Source organism: Salmo salar, chromosome 22 (assembly GCF_965601325.2).
Source record: "Salmo salar chromosome 22, fSalSal1, whole genome shotgun sequence".
NCBI classification, from domain to species: Eukaryota; Metazoa; Chordata; class Actinopteri; order Salmoniformes; family Salmonidae; genus Salmo; species Salmo salar.
Genome location: NC_138312.1, coordinates 33,952,507 through 33,968,463, shown reverse-complemented (window position 1 = coordinate 33,968,463; position 15,957 = coordinate 33,952,507). Strand labels below are relative to the sequence as shown.

The following is a 15,957-nucleotide window of genomic DNA, read 5'->3' as shown; positions in this document are numbered from 1 at the left end:
AAAAATAACGACGACAAACAGTCCTGTAAGGCATACAGCTATACACGAAACAACTACCCACAAAATCCCATAGAAAAAACACCCCTCTTAAATAGGACCTTCAATTAGAAGCAACTAAGAGCAGCTGCTTCCAATTGAAGGGCAACCCAACAAACACCACATAGAAATAGACATACTAGAACTAACATAGAAATAGACTAACAAGAACATAACCCAACAAACCCCGAAACACTCTAAACAAACACCCCTCTTAAATAAGAACATAGCCCAACAAACCCCGAAACAGTCTAAACAAACACACCCCTGCCACGTCCTGACCAAACTACAATAACAAATAACCCCTATACTGGTCAGGACATGACACAAATCGGTGCGCCTGGCACCTACTACCATACTCCGTTCAAAGGCACTTAAATACTTTGTCTTGCCCATTCACCCTCTGAATGGCACACATACACAACCCATGTCTCAAGGCTTAAAAATCATTCTTTAACCTGTCTGCTCCCCTTCATCTACACTGATTGAAGTGGATTTAAATCAATAAGGGATCATAGTTTTCACTTGGATTCACCTGGTCAGTCTATGTCATGGAAAGAGCAAGTGTCCTTAATGTTTTGTATACTCAGTGTATATCCCTGTCCTTACCTGCTTGTAGATGAGCTGAAAGCCCCCTGCGCCCCTCCACCAGGTCCTGGACCACCGCCCGCTGCATCCCGGGCACCACCAGCACCCCCCCATGCTGAACCCCGGCCCTGGGCACTTAGGAAGACCAGGAACTGGGAGCATGACCGCATGTTGTCCTCGGGCATCTCCGGGTGGCGCCATTGAGACGGCTGGAAGTGCTTCATTTTTACATTTTAGTCATTTAGCAGACGCTCTTATCCAGAGCGACTTACAGTAGTGAATGCATACATTTCTTCTTTTTTTTTTTTGTGCTGGCCCCCCGTTGGAATCGAACCCAGAACCCTGGCGTTGCACACACCATGCTCTACCAACTGAGCTACAGGGAAGGCTGCTTCTGGATGGAGTTGTTGCACAGGTGGACCAAACTGATGGAAGGAGGGAGGCAGGGCGAGAAAGAGAGAGGACAGAATTAACTATTCATATTTTTGCGCAGTTCTTCTCTAAACTGCCTGTAGATTTGCTAAGGAAGACTGATGTGAAACAAGTGAATAAGCAAGTTCTCTCTCTTTCTCAAGTCTCCCTCCTTTATTCTCTCTATTCTTCACCTCTCACACTCCTCCCCCTCCCCCATTCCCCCTCCCCTCTTCTCTCCTACCTGTCCAGGGTCAGTGTGGAGTAGATTTGGGTGGAGAAGCACATGTAGCACTCGGAGAGAGGAGGGAGAGAGAGATAAGGTAGGAAAGAGGGATAACGAGAGGGAATGAGGGTGTAGGGGAAGACATAAATAAGATATGAAAGAAAGAATAGAGAGCTACAAAAACACATTCACAAAAAACACTGTGACACCCACATCATATCAAATTGTCCCTCAGACAGGCACGCACACACACACATAGCCAGCCTCACCCCAACCTTGTGACTTGGCCCCTGGTTTGATGATCCAGATGTTGTGGAGTCCGTCAGTGTCAAGCTGTGGACACACAACCTGTAGTCTGGTCAGTATGACCTGGCAACGCTCCACATACACACCACTTCCCTCGATCCCCACAACTTCACTACACACACACACACACACACACGCATTCACGCACGCACACACACACACACATAGGGGGTGGGGAGCGTTCATATTAACATATTGTATATTGACATGAACCAAAGACCTTAGTCCAGTGCTATACATTTTCTATAGGTAAGCTGAGCAAGAACAATGAAGCTATGAATGACTAACTAATGACCATTGATGACACACAACACACTCACTGAACGACCAGGTAGTAGTCATGCATGAACTTGGCCAACTGCTGTTCAGTGAGGGAGGGTGGCGTTTCCATGGTGACATCAATGTCACCATGGTCCAAGCTGTTGAGGAACTCATGGCATATGTGCAAAGCCTTGTCAATCATTCCTGGAGCGACTAATCGAGTTGCTCTGCGTTTCTTAGGGACTGGGGGAAGGAATGATTGGCACAATTTATTGCAGCTTATTAAGTGTGTGTGTGTTCAGTATATCACTCTGATACTGTTGAATTGTGATGAGTTCTTTTCCACCTTTTCTTCCTCTGCTCTTCCCTCTCCTCCCGCTCTTCCCTCTCCTCCCGTTCTTCCCTCTCCGCCACTCCTTTCCACTATGTACTGGAGCAGTCTCGTGCATGCTGTCCTCCTGAAGTCTTCTAAAAATGTGGAGAGCGAGGGAGAGAAGGAATAATGCAAACTATCATCTTTCGGACTTAGACATTCTTAATGAACGTGTACTATACAGTATCGTTGACTGTGTATTGGGGATGGAGAGGTGCTTGCAGAAGGATAAGTGCCTATAGGGAGAATTGGGTGGAAGTTCCTGCTAACCACTGATACAGGATCAGATACTTTTACATACCTATAATGGTAAACGTTAAGGTTGGAGTTAAGTTCATCTGATCCTAAATTTGTTGTTTAATGGAAACTATTACATTGAGCTATTTAAAAAAAAAAATATTTCACCTTTATTTAACCGGGTAGGCTAGTTGAGAACAAGTTCTCATTTGCAACTGCGACCTGGCCAAGATAAAGCATAGCAATTCGACACATACAACAACACAGAGTTACACATGGAATAAACAAAACATATAGTCAATAATACAGTGTACTATCACAGGTAGAATGACACTATTTCTGTTACATGAATTTGAAATACACTACTGGTAAAACGTTAATTTTTTACTATTTTCTACATTGTAGAATAATAGTGAAGACATCAAAACTAAGAAATAACACATATGGACTCATGTAGTAAACAAAAAAGTGTTAAACAAATCAAAATATATTTTATATTTGAGATTCTTCAAATAGCCACCCTTTGCTTTGATGACAGCTTTGCACACTCTTGGCATTCTCTCAATCAGCTTCAACTGGAATGCTTTTCCAACAGTCTTGAAGGAGTTCCCACATATGCTGAGCACTTGTTGACTGCTTTTCCTTCACTCTATGGTCCAACTCATCCCTCATCCTCTCATTTGGGTTGAGGTCAGGTGATTGTGGAGGCCAGGTCATCTGACGCAGCACGCCATCACTCTCCTTCTTGGTCAAATAGCCCTTACACAGCCTGGAGGTGTGTTGGGTCATTGTCATGTTGAAAAACAAATGATAGTCCCACTTTGCGCAAACCAGATGGGATGGCATCTCACTGCAGAATGCTGTGGTAGCCATGCTGGTTAAGTGCGTCTTGAATTCTAAATACATCACTGACAGTGTCACCAGCAATGCACCATCACACACCATCACCATCACACACCATCACACATGCTTCATGGTGAGAACCACACATGCGGAGATCATCCGTTCTCCTACTCTGCATCTCACAAAGACACAGTGGTTGGAACCAAAAATCTCTGATTTGGACTCATCAGACCAAAGGACAGATTTCCACCAGTCTAATGTCCATTGCTCGTGTTTCTTGGCCCAAGCCAGTCTCTTCTTCTTATTGGTATCCTTTAGTAGTGGTTTCTTTGCAGCAATTTGACAATGAAGGCCTGAATCGCGCAGTCTTCTCTGAACAGTTGATGTTGAGATGTGTCTGTTACTTGAACTCTGTGAAGCATTTATTTGGGCTGTAATTTCTGAGGCTAGTAACTCTAATGAACATATCCTTTGCAGCAGAGGTAACTCTGGGTCTTCCTTTCCTGTGGCGGTAGTCATGAGAGCCAGTTTCATCATAGCGCTTGATGGTTTTTGCGACTGCACTTGAAGACATTTTCAAAGTTCTTCCGGATTGACTGACCTTCATGTCTAAAAGTAATGATGGACTGTTGTTTCTCTTTGCTTATTTGAGCTGTTCTTGCCATAATATGGACTTGGCCTTTTACCAAATATGGCTATCTTCTTTATACCACCCCTACCTTGTCACAACACAACTGATTCACTCAAACGCATTCTGAAGGAAAGAAATTCCACAAATTAACTTTTAACAAGGCACACCTGTCAATTGAAATGTATTCCAGGTGACTACCTTATGGAGCTGGTTGAGAGAATGACAAGAGTGTGCAAATATATCATCAAGGCAAAGGGTGGCCACTTTGAAGAATCTGAAATATAAAATATATTTTGGTTTGTTTAACCTGTTAGGGCTAGGGGGCAGTATTTACACGGCCGGATAAAAAACGTACCCGATTTAATCTGGTTATTACTACTGCCCAGAAACTAGAATATGCATATAATTATTGGCTTTGGATAGAAAACACCCTAAAGTTTCTAAAACTGTTTGAATGGTGTCTGTGAGTATAACAGAACTCATATGGCAGGCAAAAACCTGAGAAGATTCTGTACAGGAAGTGCCCTCTCTGACCATTCCTTGGGCTTCTTGGCTCTGTTTATTGAAAAGTTAGGATCTTTGCTGTAACGTGACACTTCCTACGGCTCCCATAGGCTCTCAGAACCCGGGAAAAAGCTGAATGATGTAATTCCAGCCGCTGGCTGAAACACATTAGCGCCTTTGGTAAGTGGTCTATCAGAGGACTATCAGACTGAGGCGCGTGCACAGGGCGACACCATGTTTTTATTTTCTCTCTCTTTGTACTAAAACACGATTTCCCGGTCGGAATATTATCGCTTTTTTACGAGAAAAATGGCATAAAAATGGATTTTAAACAGCGGTTGACATGCTTCGAAGTACGGTAATGGAATATTTAGAAATGTTTTGTCACGAAACGCGTCGGGCGCGTCACCCTTCTTTACCCTTTCGGATAGTGTCTTGAACGCATGAACAAAACGCCGCTATTTGGATATAACTATGGATTATTTTGAACCAAACCAACATTTGTTATTGAAGTAGAAGTCCTGGGAGTGCATTCTGATGAAGAACAGCAAAGGTAATAACATTTTTCGTATAGTAAATCTGACTTTGGTGAGGGCTAAACTTGCTGGGTGTCTAAATAGCTAGCCCTGTGATGCCGGGCTATCTACTTAGAATATTGCAAAATGTGCTTTCACCGAAAAGCTATTTTAAAATCGGACATAGCGAGTGCATAGAGGAGTTCTGTATCTATAATTCTTAAAATAATTGTTATGTTTTTTTGTGAACGTTTATCGTGAGTAATTTAGTAAATTCACCGGAAGTTTGCGGGGGGTATGCTAGTTCTGAACATCACATGCTAATGTAAAAAGCTGGTTTTTGATATAAATATGAACTTGATTGAACAAAACATGCATGTATTGTATAACATAATGTCCTAAGATTGTCATCTGATGAAGATCATCAAAGGTTAGTGCTGCATTTAGCTGTGATTTGGGTTTATGTGACATTCTATGCTAGCTTGAAAAATGGGTGTCTGATTATTTCTGGCTGGGTACTCTGCTGACATAATCTAATGTTTTGCTTTCGTTGTAAAGCCTTTTTGAAATCGGACAGTGTGGTTAGATTAACGAGAGTCTTGTCTTTAAAATGGTGTAAAATAGTCATATGTTTGAGAAATTGAAGTAATAGCATTTCTAAGGTATTTGAATAACGCGCCACGGGATTCCACTGGCTGTTACGTAGGTGGGACGAAATCATCCCACTGGCCCTAGAGAAGTCAACACTTTTTTGGTTACTATGTGATTCCATAATCAAATCAAATGTAATCTAATTTTATTGGTCACATACACATGGTTAGCAGATGTTAATGTGAGTGCAGCGAAATACTTGTGCTTCTATTGCCAACCATGCAGTAATATCTAACAAGTAATCTAACAGTTTCACAAACAACTACCTTATACACACAAGTGTAAAGGAATGAATAAGAATATGTACATATAAATATATGGATGAGCGATGGCCGAACGGCATAGGCAAGATGCAGTAGATGGTATAGAGTACAATATATACATATGAGATGAGTAATGTAGGGTATGTAAACATTATATAAAGTGGCATTGTTTAAAGTGACTAGTGATACATTTATTACATCCAATTTTTAATTAAGTGGCTAGACATTTGAGTCAGTATGTTGGCAGCAGCCTTCACCACGTTGTCTGTGTGGGTGGACCATTTCAGTTTGTCCGTGATGTGTACGCCGAGGAACTTAAAACTTTTCACCTTCTCCACTACTGTCCCGTCGATGTGGATAGGGGGGTGCTCCCTCTGCTGTTTCCCGAAGTCCACGATAATCTCCTTTGTTTAAATATGTGTTATTTAATCATTTTTATGTCTTCACTATTATTCTACAATTTAGGAAATAGTCAAAATAAAGAAAAACCCTGGAATGAGTAGGTGTGTCCAAAATGTTGACTGGTACTGTATATAGCAATATCATATAGGCTATAGTCAGGGATGGGCAGTTTTGATGGGGCGGGGGTCACAAAAAATCTGAACTCATCATGAGGGGCCGCAGTTGCTCTCCAGGTCTGCAGTACCCAACTCCCCACACTGTGAGCAAAACATTTTAGTGGTCACCATCTTGACAATGGAGAGGAAGTTTTAAAATAAATTGTGCAATTCAACAAATTGTGCCATTGGTTGTAGTGAAAATGTTGCAATTTTATTACAAATTTCGTGCAATGCTACTCATTTTGGCATGGGGCGGAGTTGAAAATGTGCTGTTTTACAGCCAATTTCCTGCAATTCTACACATTTTGCCATAGGGTGGAAAGAAATGTTTGCAGTTTTTAATATGATATCTGTGTGAGACTGACTAATAAAATCCAATGGGTGCCTAATTGACTGACTAATCAGTGACTGACATAAGAGAAAACATTTCGGATGATGAACAACCAAATTGTTGTTGAGCAATCTATTGAAAGAACTCAGAGGGTTTTATTTAAAAAGGGGAGCCGCAGTCGCATGCCCGCAGCCGCCAGTTGCCCATCCCTGGTCTATGCCATGATTGCTGTCGTCATAGGCCTATACATTGCAAGTTCAAATGATAATGTAAAACATCTGACAATGAATCCGTATACTTTGTAACAATCTACTCCAGTATTATGGATACATAGGCTACTTTGTTACCCCCTGAATGTGCAACTTGAAACGGGACTTTATCTTGTCATCAGTTCGGTGGAAACAGCAATGCGTCGCAGTCTTTCTGCTGCCTTCTCATAATTGGCTGAACAAGCAGTGATGCTACATCCACCGCTAACCTTGTCCAGGACCAAAGGGAGGAACGGTTGAGGCGCGCGCATCAGGACGTCAAAACGCTAATAACAGAACAGGTGGAATTTGCAGCGTTTCTACGATTCTCTCTCAACTGGGAACATGTTTTCCCACACCATGTCTGTCAGAACTGGCAAAGAATGTCACCAATGAATATCTGTCAAAGAATTGACTGATAACACCGCGAGTCTCTTCTTGTAGCCGCCTTGGCTATCAGCTTCAGCTTCCGACTCCGTGTATAGTAGCTCTCCCGTCAACTGAAAGGACGATACACGGACCCTACTACCATGCCTGCAGAAGTCAACGACCCTGAGAGCATTTTGAGCTACCAGGTATTGTCATCTTTCTTTGTGCACTCCCTTATTTATTGAAAAATGTCATATCAAAATATGACACAGTCAAGTGAATAAAAGTAGAGATCTGTACATCAGCCTAAAATAAAAATAACAATGTAATTGAACGTTACCGATGCCGTTATAACGGTTTTATCTGGAGAGGAAAAATGGAACGCATCTGGACGCGGGAAGATCAATAGCCATGTTTGCCTATAGGGCAGCTTCATCCAGTTTGTTACTAAGATTAACATAATTATTAATTACATCTCAATGTGAACGGATTGAGCTTTAGATGAATTTGCCACTCTTCATGTGAAAACAGGTAGGCATTATTGTAGAAGGCTACAATCCTGTGAGGATGGAGCAGAGTTAGTGCGCACGAAGTGTTTTTATTATTCGGAAACTGCTGGCACGTGCAATGGCACAATTCCCAATGGACATATCACATTGCAATACACCGTCTAGTGTGGACCCATCTTTCACGAGTTACATTTCTTTAACCTCAAGCATGTTAAAATGTGTCTGGCATCGCCAGAAATAAGGAAAATGTTGGAGATGCATGCAATCACTCGCGAGGCAGGCATGGCAAGGCAGGCAAGTGTAAACAAGGATAGAGGCTTAGTGTATATCTATGTTTGATCATTGGTTGGCTATATAAAACGGACACTTATTAAAACTGTTTTAATATTGAGTTTGATCAATCTCGATGATGAAGCCTACAGCAGCCTAGGCTATGGGTTGTCCAAAACAATTGAAGCATTCGGTCTACTTATCCTTTCAGACAACATCAACCATTCACCCTCAATGATAGCCTACAACACACATCTACTATGCTCAGTGTAGCTAAAGTGTTCATAATATTCTACTCATTCCCCGAATACATTCTCAATTACCCTCAAATGACCTTGACGCCATCCTATGTGTAATCCGTGGCGGTGGAAGGAAACCGAGCTCCGAATTAAGCTTTAGTTTCATCATTGTGTTAATTAGGGTGGGACCATAGATCTAGTTTCTAAGAAGATAAAGAGAAAATATAATTAGCGGCAGCTTTCAATACCTGATTGATCTGACCCATAGTCAACCGACAATACAGGCAGTTCAAAATACAGCGACTGCTCGTGAATGTACACTGAAGCATCTCTGGGTGATGAATGATATAAGTGTACATAGTACCTTACCAGGGTTTAAGATAGGATAACGTAATGAATATTTATGCAAAGCACCTGGATGACAGTCTCCTATGTCGTCATTGGTTGGCTTACTGCTGGGAGGATGTATGGAGACTCAAGTGTTTTTTATTTATTATAGGAGAAAATTCTGAAATTCCATTCCAGTGCCAGAACAACTAATCAAAGATTATCAACTGGACTAGACTGTAGTCTGATGGTGCTTGTAGTTGTTCAAATGGGCATTATTTGGACAGTAAGTGTCCTTCAAATACATATGCTATGATACACAGATCTGATAGACAGCCAAAAGTCTCATTAGATTAAGCCCGATTGTAGCCTAAGTATTGAGGTTAAAGTGATTGGGGAGGATCTAGACTGGACTGAGCATGGGCAGACCTAATGACTGGTGTCAAGGGAAGACAATGGTAATATAATTTGATGGCTTTACTGCACAGCACCGGAAAGGGAGGGAGACAGACAGAGACATCTGGACCCAGACATTACAGATCTCTAGCCTCCCAGTGAACCCATTACCACTCTCTGTATATCATCTTGTGATAAGGTTAATGCTTTATTTCACTAATCTATTAGCTCTAATCCAGTTAGCACAGAACTAGGCAATATCAGGCTATGATATCGCCATGTGTGAAGGAGCTATAATGCCCCAATAGTTTGGTTTGTTCTGATTAGTCACCACATGTACTGTGTCATACAGTAGGGAATCTAGGACTGATAATGCCAAAAACAGACCAGCCCTAAATATATGACAATGTTGTTAAAGGACAGCGATTTCACTGCCACGTTTTTCTAAAATCTTACTGAATTTCTATAATGGCATTGGCCCATTTCAACACAAGTCTTGAGTATCAATAAAAGTATGTAACATGGATAGGCCTTATTAATGTAGCCATAGTACAGTACACCACATTGTTGTATTGTGAGGTGAAATCCTCAGGGCTACAGCTCAAATGTTTCTTAAAATCAAGGACAGAACAAGAGAATAACTATTAGAATATACAAAGACATAATATTTGTTTGCCACAAGAAATTCTCAATAGATGCTTGGACTGGAAGAACATCTTTAACGTCTTTGTGCTTCACACAATATCTGCTGACAGCACAGTGTTTAGAGTTCCAGTTTAGAGCAGTCATTTTCACTAAGTAGTGTAGCATACAACATGGATTCTAGATTCTGGCAAACAAAATAATCACAAACCTAAGGCATGCCATGAGAGAAGGACTGTGGACCAATGGAGACCAGCACACTTGCGGTAGACACATTCTTACAATTACACATCTTCAATTTGGTTACGCCATTGTCACCACTCCCGTCCTACCAAGGCATGCCCATCTTTACCATAGTAAGGGATCCCCTGACCGAACAGGAAGGCCAACCTTTTATACTCTAGGTAATGCCTTTAAGTGCCAATAAGGGACACCTGGCACTGACAAGCCACAAGGGTACATTCACAAACTCTACCTTGTTGCAGATAATAACTCAGTTATGGTTCAGTTAGAACGTTTCCATGGTGATAACCCTTAATCCCTTAACTCCCCTTCGTGATGACAAACTCTCTTTAATGTTGTTCTGTCCAGCTTATCTCACAGTTTTAATTAGGCTCTGATCTTATCTCTGTGTTTGGACAGACCATATGTACCTGTAAGTAATTGCTTTGAGAGGGAAAAACTAGCCACTATAATGTTTATGTTATGATCTGTTTGTTAGCACTGGCAGCATTGTCCTTTTAGTGACAGAGGCTGTGAAAAAAAATAAGTTGTGGTGAAACACAAACACATAAATGATATGGGTGATATCCCTTCTCACTGGTAACTCGCACGCACGCACACACTCACACACAGCTTATAATATAGTGCCTCCTCAATCAAAGGAAGTTACAGAAGAAGCTGAATGATGCACATGTAATTATACAACACCCTTCCCTCCCTGTATGAGCTCTATTTGCATTGTTGTGTTCTCTCACCTACACAACCCACCAAGGCCACAGTGTTCTGATGGAGGGAAGAGGAAGGTAAAGAGAGAAAGAGAAATAGAGAGAGACACAAGTAATTGAGTGGCATTGAACAATGCCAGTGAATGCATCCTCTCCTCTCCCCTTTCTCTGCTCTCTCTCTTTTTTTACCTGACTAAGACCACTTTCTGTCATCTTTACCCCCCCACCCCTTCACCTCAGTCACCCCCTTCTCTATCCCCATCTGTCCAATCCCTCTCTCATCTTTACCCCCCCACCCCTTCACCTCAGTCATCCCCCTTTCTCTATCCCCTTCACCTCAGTCATCCCCCTTTCTCTATCCCCATCTGTCCAATCCCTCTCTCATCTTTACCCCCCACCCCTTCACCTCAGTCATCCCCCTTTCTCTATCCCCATCTGTCCAATCCCTCTCTCATCTTTACCCCCCCACTCCTTCACCTCAGTCATCCCCCTTTCTCTATCCCCATCTGTCCAATCCCTCTCTCATCTTTACCCCCCCACTCCTTCACCTCAGTCATCCCCCTTTCTCTATCCCCATCTGTCCAATCCCTCTCTCATCTTTACCCCCCCACTCCTTCACCTCAGTCATCCCCCTTTCTCTATCCCCATCTGTCCAATCCCTCTCTCATCTTCTCTTTCACGGCTTAGATATCAGCCTCTCCCATCCCTAGTGTCCTATGGAACTAACTCCTTCTCTATTCTTCCAGAGTCAGGTCAGTTGTAGTGTACAGCAGTGTGTTAGACTGTAGTGTAGTAGCAGTGCAGGTGTCTGGGGCCAGGCCTGGGGCTGAGTGGTTACAGTTACACTATGAGCCATGTGGAGGAGGAACAGCAGCCTCTGTGGCCTGCTGGCCCCGCCCCCTCACACACTGAGCCGCGTCTGGAAGTGACAGGCCCAGTTGTCAGAGTCAGGATCTGTAGCACTGCTGTCAGGTCAGTGTGCTGCTGGAGGGAGAATGGAGAAGAGGAGAGGAGAATGAGAGGGAGGGGGAGTGAGAAAGGAGGAGAGAGAGTGTGGAAAAAAGGAGAAGAGGGAGAGGGGGGCTTAAGTAAAGAGAGGGAGAAGGAAGTGTGGAAATTGAGTTGAAAGGAGGAAGAAGAGAGTGTGGAGAAAGTAGAAAAGGGAGAGGGGGACTCTAGGAAAGTGAGGAAGGAAGAGAGAGAGAGAGTGGTGGACTACTTAAAGAGAAGTAGCCTGTAGGAGGAGAGGTTATTAGGCCTATAACCCTGACCATGACTTACACACAGTTCAGACGCCAAACTTATGGCGAGTCGAACTGAATAGAAATGAAGAGTGGGCCGGCACAGTTGAGAGCTTTTCTTGACTTACCGATTGGTTTCATACAACCGCTCGCAACACTGTAGCCTTGTTGGCTTTGGGTCGAATTCAGGCATAACAGCAACCTCTTGTGTTAAAGAAACCCCAAAGTTTATTACACTAAAAAGACAGATGATTCACATAACTGTGCAGCGCGGAAGTTCATGTTTAAAACAGTGAATATGATTGGTTTAATGTGATAACCAATGTAACGTGTCTTCACATTTCATAACTCCCTTTTACTAAGGAATCATAAAGAGTCTCCTCATCCCTAAAATAAACCATGAGATTACTGTGCAACGTAGACCTTCCAGTTTCTCCAAGGATGGCAAAACAATTTGCATGTTCGTGTAGTGCCCATCGGGAATGAATGATTCAGCCTTTGTGTTGAGAAGTCGTGTTTTTACCATAATTTGCTGGTTTTAAAGAGCACCAAAAACTACACTAAACATGAGCCTTAGCGTTTCTGCCGCAACAGAAACAGATCCTGGGTCTGTTCTAACGCGACCACCCGCGAATCCGAGGCCATGATTGTGCTTCTGTTGTTGGTGTGGTAGTGAAGCAACCTTTATTTGCATGCAGCATGAAACAGAGGCGCGTTTAGTTAAAAGTATGCAGTATGCCACGACCGCAACACAGTAGCAGCTCGTGACTGGCTAAGTAGGCGGGGCGGGCCGAGTGCGGATGGATTTTTCCGAATTCAACATGTATCACTTCAACCAGCCTGATAATAGTTCATTTCCAATTTGTTTAATTTCTCTAAACTCTGAATAGAATAGGAATGGAGTTATAGGCCTACTCAGGCTGGTTATAGGCAGACTATCACATTTGACCTGTACTGTAGTAGACCATATAGCCCATCTATCCTGTTAAAAAGGACTGAAGACAGAAACAGATCATTGGTTCCATTTCCATTATTAGTGAAACCAAAGCGCTGTAACATATTAATCAAATCAAAAGGCTATTGCACAGAAAAACATGGACTTGCGGCTGTATCGCAAATTCAGAACTGATGGAGAGCAACACAATAAACTACAGCACTGATCATTGGAAACGAGATCAGAATGACTGCTAAGGCTTGATCCATGAATGAAATAATTAAATTAGGTAGCCTAGCCTACAAAACTAAAACAATCCATGTGTTCAAATCAAAAGGCCTGATTAACATGACATCAGTAGCCTATGATGCAATACTCGTGATCATATCGAGGAGAACAAAAACTACTTAGCCTACATTTGAACACCACCACAGAAAGTTCTCTATTTGGCATCTTCACAATTAACTAGCCTAGTTTTGTTGTTAGGTTTGAAGAGAACATGGGGCCTATTACTTGCAGCCCACCTCTTCCAATGCATTGTGGAACGTGTGTATCGTATTCTACTAGATGAAGAGCCGAAGTGAGTATAACATCCTGGCATTTAAACTATACTCGATTTTTGAAAATTCCCATACTATAATTATTTTTTTCTCCCATACTGAGAGTGCGTCATGCGTGATTGCGTTGTTTCCCGCTATTCGTTGATTTCGGTAGCGCATCTCCATATCTAATTGATCAGCTGTTGTCAAAGCTGAAATTAGTATGACATCTGGCATTTAAAGTACTCTTGATTTTTTTCTAAATGTCGCTTACTATTAAACTACATTTTTTTCTCCATACGCAAACGGCCTACTAATTAGGACGCAAGTATGGGTATTCAAACATGGCCAGTGTCTACTGTTTGCATGTCTGTGGATCAGCTGAGTCATTGGTCCCTGGTTAATGTTAATGGTTATTGCCTTGGTCAGCTGAGTCGTTGGTCCCTGGTTAGTGTTAATGGTTATTGCCTTGGTCAGCTGAGTCGTTGGTCCCTGGTTAGTGTTAATGGTTATTGCCTTGGTCAGCTGAGTCGTTGGTCCCTGGTTAGTGTTAATGGTTATTGCCTTGGTCAGCTGAGTCATTGGTCCCTGGTTAGTGTTAATGGTTATTGCCTTGGTCAGCTGAGTCATTGGTCCCTGGTTAGTGTTAATGGTTATTGCCTTGGTCAGCTGAGTCATTGGTCCCTGGTTAGTGTTAATGGTTATTGCCTTGGTCAGCTGAGTCACGTTAGTTGACAACTAAATCAAATGTAAATCAAAACTAGACGTCTTTGCACAGTGGGTCTGCTGTGGTCATTCATTATTGCTCTGAGATAGAGCACTTCAAGTTTCAAGTGTTAATATCACGTGCACAAGTACAGTGAAATGCCTTTCTTGCAAGCTTCAAACCCAACAATGCAGTAATCAATATCAGTGTAGCACTAAAAATAACTTAAGGTAGAACAAAAACACATGAGAAATAAAAATAAGAAATATTAAGAACACAAGAAAGTCAGAAGCTTTATACAAGGTCAGTTCCAATACCATTTTTACAATGTGCAGGGAGGGATACTGGAGTGATAGAGGTAGATATGTATAGAGCAGAGGTAAAGTGACTAAGCATCAGGATATATGATAAACAAGAGTAGCAGCAGTGTAAATGATTATTGTATGTGTGTGTGGATGTTATGTGTGTGTTGGAGTGTCAGTGTGCTTGAGTGTGTAGAGTTCTGTGAGTGTGCATAGAGACCGTGCAAAAAAATAAATACAAGGGTCAACTCAGATGGTCCTTGTAGTCATTCTGTTAGCTATTTAGCTGTATTATGGCTTGGGATAGAAGCTGTTCAGAAGTGTGTTGGTGTCTCACTTGATGCACCGATAGCGCTTGCCATGCGTAAGCAGAGAGAACAGCCTATGGCTTGGGTGGCTGGGAGCTCAGCCCCAGTGATGTACTGGGCTGTCCGCACCACCGTCTGTAGCACCATGCGATCGAGGGTGGTGCTGTTGCCATACCAGGAGGTGATGCAGCCAGTCAAGATACTCTCAATGGTGCAGCAGTTTAACCTTTTGAGGATTTGAGGGCCCATGCCAAATCTTTTCAACTTCCTGAGGGGTATGAGGCGCTGTCACGCCTTCTTCACGACTGTGCGCATGTGAGTGGAAGATTTTAAGTCCTTAGTGATTTGGACACTGAGGAATTTGAAGCTCTCGACCCGCTCTACTGCAGCCCTGTCAATGTGGATGGGGGCATGCTCCCCCCCCACCCCCATTTTCGGTAGTCCACGGTCATCTCCTTGGTCTTACTGACGTAGAGGGAGAGGTTGTTGTCCCGGCACCACACTGCCAGGTCATTGACCTCCTCCCTGTAGGCTGTCTAATCGTCAGGCCTACCACCGTTGTTTCGTCAGCAAACTTGATGATGGTGTTGGAGTTGTGCATCACCACGCAGTCCTGGGTAAACAGGGAGTACAGGAGGGGACTAAGCACACTCCCCTGTGGGGCACCCGTGTTGACGGTCAGGGTGGCGGAGGTGATGTTGCCTACCCTCACCACCTGGGGTCAGCCCGTCAGGAAGTCTAGGACGCAGTTTCAGAGCAAGGTGTTCAGTCCCAGGGTCCTAAGTTTATTGACAAGCTTGGAGAGGACAATGGTGTTGAACGCTGAGCTGAGCTGTAGTCAATGAACAGCATTCTCACATACAGTGAGGGAAAAAAGTATTTGATCCCCTGCTGATTTTGTACGTTTGCCCACTGACAAAGAAATTATCAGTCTATAATTTTAATGGTAGGTTTATTTGAACAGTGCAAGACAGAATAAAACAAAACAATCCACAAAAACGCATGTCAAAAATGTTATAAAATTATTTGCATTTTAATGAGGGAAATAAGTATTTGACCCCTCTGCAAAACATGACTTAGTACTTGGTGGCAAAACCCTTGTTGGCAATCACAGAGGTCAGACGTTTGTTGTAGTTGGCCACCAGGTTTGCACACATCTCAGGAGGGATTTTGTCCCACTCCTCTTTGCAGATCTTCTCCAAGTCATTAAGGTTTCGAGGCTGACGTTTGACAACTCGAACCTT

General features: G+C 42.8%; 1 protein-coding gene across 1 annotated transcript in view; it reads left to right on the top strand.

Annotated features, from left to right (window-relative positions):
• Positions 1-7,152: 7,152 nt before the first annotated feature.
• The window catches only part of slc4a8 (solute carrier family 4 member 8), a 52,055-nt gene continuing 43,250 nt past the window's right edge, over positions 7,153-15,957 (top strand). Inside the window, exon 1 of the mRNA XM_014167035.3 lies at positions 7,153-7,559. Coding sequence (XP_014022510.1) covers positions 7,515-7,559 — 45 coding nt within the window. The 5' untranslated portion in view covers positions 7,153-7,514. The remainder of the gene's footprint in view (positions 7,560-15,957) is intronic.